Source organism: Chrysochloris asiatica, unplaced genomic scaffold (genome assembly GCF_000296735.1).
Source record: "Chrysochloris asiatica unplaced genomic scaffold, ChrAsi1.0 scaffold00002, whole genome shotgun sequence".
Lineage (NCBI taxonomy): Eukaryota > Metazoa > Chordata > Mammalia > Afrosoricida > Chrysochloridae > Chrysochloris > Chrysochloris asiatica.
Genome location: NW_006408520.1, coordinates 31,239,720 through 31,244,251, shown reverse-complemented (window position 1 = coordinate 31,244,251; position 4,532 = coordinate 31,239,720). Strand labels below are relative to the sequence as shown.

General features: G+C 35.7%; 1 protein-coding gene across 1 annotated transcript in view; it reads right to left on the bottom strand.

The window, feature by feature from the left end:
* ODF2L (outer dense fiber of sperm tails 2-like) overlaps positions 1-4,532 on the bottom strand; it is a 45,770-nt gene that overhangs the window by 36,385 nt on the left and 4,853 nt on the right. Inside the window, exons 3-5 of the mRNA XM_006830990.1 lie at positions 3,515-3,577; positions 2,782-2,853; positions 2,050-2,166 (exon numbers count right to left, since the gene is read on the bottom strand). Of these exons, the coding sequence (XP_006831053.1) occupies positions 2,050-2,166; positions 2,782-2,853; positions 3,515-3,577 (252 nt within the window). The remainder of the gene's footprint in view (positions 1-2,049; positions 2,167-2,781; positions 2,854-3,514; positions 3,578-4,532) is intronic.

Sequence of the window (4,532 nt, the reverse complement as noted above, 5' to 3'; positions counted from 1 at the left end):
TTTTTTCCAAGAATTATATCTTTTAAGCTGAAGAAAATATTCTCAAGAATTTCCCAAACTGCTGTTTTAAGACATAATTAAATATTATGTAAGAAAGATGTAGAACCCTGGTAGCACTGTGTGGTCTACGCACCGGGCTGCAACACCCCAAGGTCAGCCACTCCACAGGAGAAAGATGGGGCACTACTGCTCCCATAAATATTTAGAGTCTCAGAAACATTAAGGAGCAGCTCTAGTCTGTCCTATAGGGTCACTATAAATTGGAATTGAGTCAATGGAGGTGGGTAGGATGGTGATGGTAAGGATGCCAAATTATGGTAGAAGATTATCTGTTCCATAACATGCAATGCTCTTGTTGTGTTTACCATGACAGAGCAATGCAATTCGATGCCAGGTTTTCTGCATTGTCCTAGGGCACCAATTCCAAAGGACAGAGGGAATTAAGGGAGGAAGGTGCTTAACAGAACATGTAGGGGAACAAAGGGATTATTGTGCATTCTCCATAAGCCTGCTTAGGCCATCTTGGTGGGCAAAAGATTTCGCAAAAAAAAAAAAAAAAAATGTGTGTGTGTATATATATACATATATATATATATATATATATACACACACATATAACCCCAAGTACAGGCTTGAAACATATGCTATTGGTTGTAGCAATACTATGATTCAGGAATGCAAAAGTGAACAGAAATCTAACTCAGATGTCCTCATGCTCAATGAAGCTTGAGTACACTTCTCTAAAAATAGGAACACTGCTTCTCTTCCTTTGGCAAAAGTAATGACAGCCTGTGCTACGTCACTGTTGTTGTTAAGTGCTATCCAGTCAGTTCTGACTCAGAACAACCCTGCATACGGTTTCCAAGGAGCAGAAGGTGGGTTTGAACTGGTGACATTGTGACTTCCAGTCCAGTGCTGAACCATAAGGTCAGCAGTTCAAACCCACCAGCTGCTCCTATGTCACAATGACCTCAAATTATTATCACAAGTTAACTGTGAAACTTCCAAAGGAATATTTAAATCACTCAGTGTGAACCAAACACATTCCTCTTGATTATATTGCTAAAAACTTGAGTAACAAAATGATTACCAGATTACTTATAAGTCAAAGCTACATTAACTGATTTTAAAAGCATCATTATTAATAACAGATACACATGAAAAAAATTTAATTGTTTACTAAATATGTATGAGGCTAATTAAGTCTGATGGATAGATGTAGAAAGTTGGACAATAAATAAGGAAGACTGTAGAATTGATGCATTTGAGTTGTGGTGTTGGAGAAGAATATTTAAAATACCACGGACTGCCAGAAGAACAAACAAATCTGTTGTAGAAGAAGCCAGAATGCTGTACTTTGTCTCATGTACTTTAAACATGTTATCAGGAGGGACCAGTCCCTGGAGAAGGACATTATGCGTGGTAAAGTAGAAGGTCAACAAAAGAGAGGAAGACCCTCAATGAGTTGGGCTGACCCAGCGGCTTTAACAATGAGCGCAAACATATTAATAAATGAGAGAATAACCCAGAACAGGGCAGCATTTCATTCTATTCACATAGTGTTTCCATAAGTCAGAACCCACTTGATGGCACCTGACAAAAACCTTGCTGACAATAGTTTCACTGTTTTTAGACTATTCTTATTTTCTCCTTTATATTTTCCACAATTTACAAATTTTCTACAATAAACATAAAAGTAAAATAAAAAACAATGCTAACGATAGTTTCACTGTTTTTAAGCTATTCTTATTTCCCCCTTTATATTTTCCCTAATGTACAAATTTCCTACAATAAACAAAAAAGAAAAATGAGCAAAAACATTTAAAATAACTCAAACTCTACAAATCCTTCCTACACTGGTACTAAAAAGAGAGCCTTTTTCTATAGCGATCTGAACTCTAATCTTTAGATTGGTCAAATCTAAAGATTAAGATTTGCCTTAAATAGTAATTGCCCTTGGCAACACTTAACTGAATTTTTTCATCAATAAACAATGGCCTTGCATTAATGCTACCATATAAACATAAAAATGGAAAAAATAATTATAACCTTTATATATTCTTTTAACTTATCATTCTCTGCTTCCTTTTTATTAATTTGGAGTTGTAGTCTTTCATGCACTACTTTTACTGATTGTGAAAAACGGTTTGCTTTCAAAGCATTTTCCTGTAATAGAGAAGAGAAAATAAAAACAAAAAAATGTTATTTGATGTATCCCCAAATTAACTGTAACTTTACTTCTATTTACCTATATATATATATCAAAGGGGTGAAGAAGCGAAGTATTTTTTCAAGTAATTGTACACACAAACCCCACACATACATTGCAAATTGAAAACTCTACAGGGGTTTTCTTCAGCTCCCTTTATTTGCTGGTCACTCACAATTACTTATTTTTTTAAAAAGTCCATCTATTCTCAGAAGTGCAATTATGGGTATTTCTAAAATACTACTACAAGCACTAAAATTCCTTAAGGTTTATATTATCCCCAAATTTAAATACAATACAAAATTACACACAGCTTCTAATTTAAAGTGATTGATGTCAATTACCCTGATGGAAGCACCATGTAATATAAAAAAAAGTTCTAAAAAAAATTGTTTCATTTGATACATAAAAGCTGAAAAATATCCAACTAATCTAATATTTCAATAAAACTTTATATGTTTATTTCTGAGGATATAGGGAGAAGGATGAGGTAGGAAGAAGGGGAATCAATGTTAAGTATCAATATTTAGAACAAATGATGAATTCAGCTTTAAAGTTCAGAGTTTGCCTACCTTTTCATTCTGAAACAAAGTAGAAAGTTCTTGGATGTACGTCTCCTTCTCAAGTATCTTCTCCTTAAGATTCTTTAGTAAATAAAATGCAAGAGTTAGAAATAAAACCCATCAGCATGCAAGCAATAACAAAAAAGTCAGAGAGAATGGGTGCAGCATGTGAAGACTTACTGAGTTTTCACTTTCATTATCAGTTAGCTTCTCTAATAACATGCTGGATAACGTGTCCCCTACCTGTGAGAAAAGGATGCCATAAAACAGTGTTCACAGACTATATTTCTCTATATAGAAAGTAGAAAGTAGAAAAAGCATCACTCAAAAAATTAAGATAGACAACAAATATGTACAGCTCAGATATTTTTTAAGTTAACCATCAAGAGACTTTTGCCTATAGAATCCAAATCTTTTTGTTTAATCCACAATATCTGCAATTAGTTAATTTACTAAATTAATCTCTAAAGAATACATCAGAAAGTATGAAGGTGCTTCATAAAGTTCACAGATAAATGGAATTAAGAGACACAGGCCGTATTTCCAAGAATGGTGTGGAGTTCCCTTGTGTAAATCAATGACATACAAGTTTCCCCTGCATTTTGAAAGTTTGCTTTATGCTGTTTGGCTTTTACCAAAAAAACCTACATTATAAATTTGTACCTGTTTTCATTAACCCAAAGAGGCATGCAAGCAATAACAAAAAAGTCACAGAGAATGGGTGCAGCATGTGAAGACTTACTGAGTTTTCCCTTTCATCATCAGTTAGCTTCTCTAATAACATGCTGGATAACGTGTCCCCTACCTGTGAAAAAGGATGCCATAAAACAGTGTTCATAGACTATATTTCTCTATATAGAAAGTAGAAAGTAGAAAAAGCATCACTCAAGAAATTGATAGACAACTAATATGTACAGCTCAGATTTTTTTAAAGTTAACCATCAAGAGGTTATGAATAAAAGGTAAAACAAAACTAGGTTTCAGCATTTACTTTGGAGCAAGTCCTTAAAAGAGGTAGTGCACATCCCCAACAGTGAGAGTGGTGCCAAGTTCCTTCCCCGGAAATTACTCTGTGCATCAAGCTGTCATAGCTTTGAACTGTCTGTGAACACTACTATTGTTGTTAAGTGCAGTTGAGTCAGTTCCAACTCATAGCAACTTTGTATAGGGTTTCGGAGAAGCAACTGATGGATTTGAACTGAAGACCTCGTAGTTCACAGTCCATCCAGTACTTATCCTACGACACACCATATATGTATATAGATACATATATATATACACATGCCATACCATACATTTATATTGTTGCTGTTGTGTGCAGTCGAAGTTGGTTCCAACTCATAGCTGCCCTGAAAAGGGTTTCCAAGAGTGCTTGGCAAGTCTGAAATACTGACCTACAATTACCAGTCCAATGCTGATCCTACAGCTCCACACCAGGGCCTATATAATCATATAACTATATGGTCCCTGGTGTGGCTGTGGATTAATGTGCCGGACTGCAAGTTCAGCTGAGCTGCAAGGTCAGCAGTTCAAGCTCACCAACTGCCTCTCAGAAACCCAAGTCTCTATGAGTCATAACCAACTTGACGGTACTTAACAACAGCCCTGTACAGGGTTTCCAAAGCTGTAAATCTTGATGGGAGTAGAAAGCCTCATCTTTCTCCCGTGAAGCGGCTGGTAGTTTCGAACTGCTGACCTTAAGGTTCACAGCCCGATTTGTAACCACTGCGCTACCAGAGCTCCTTATCTATCTATCTATA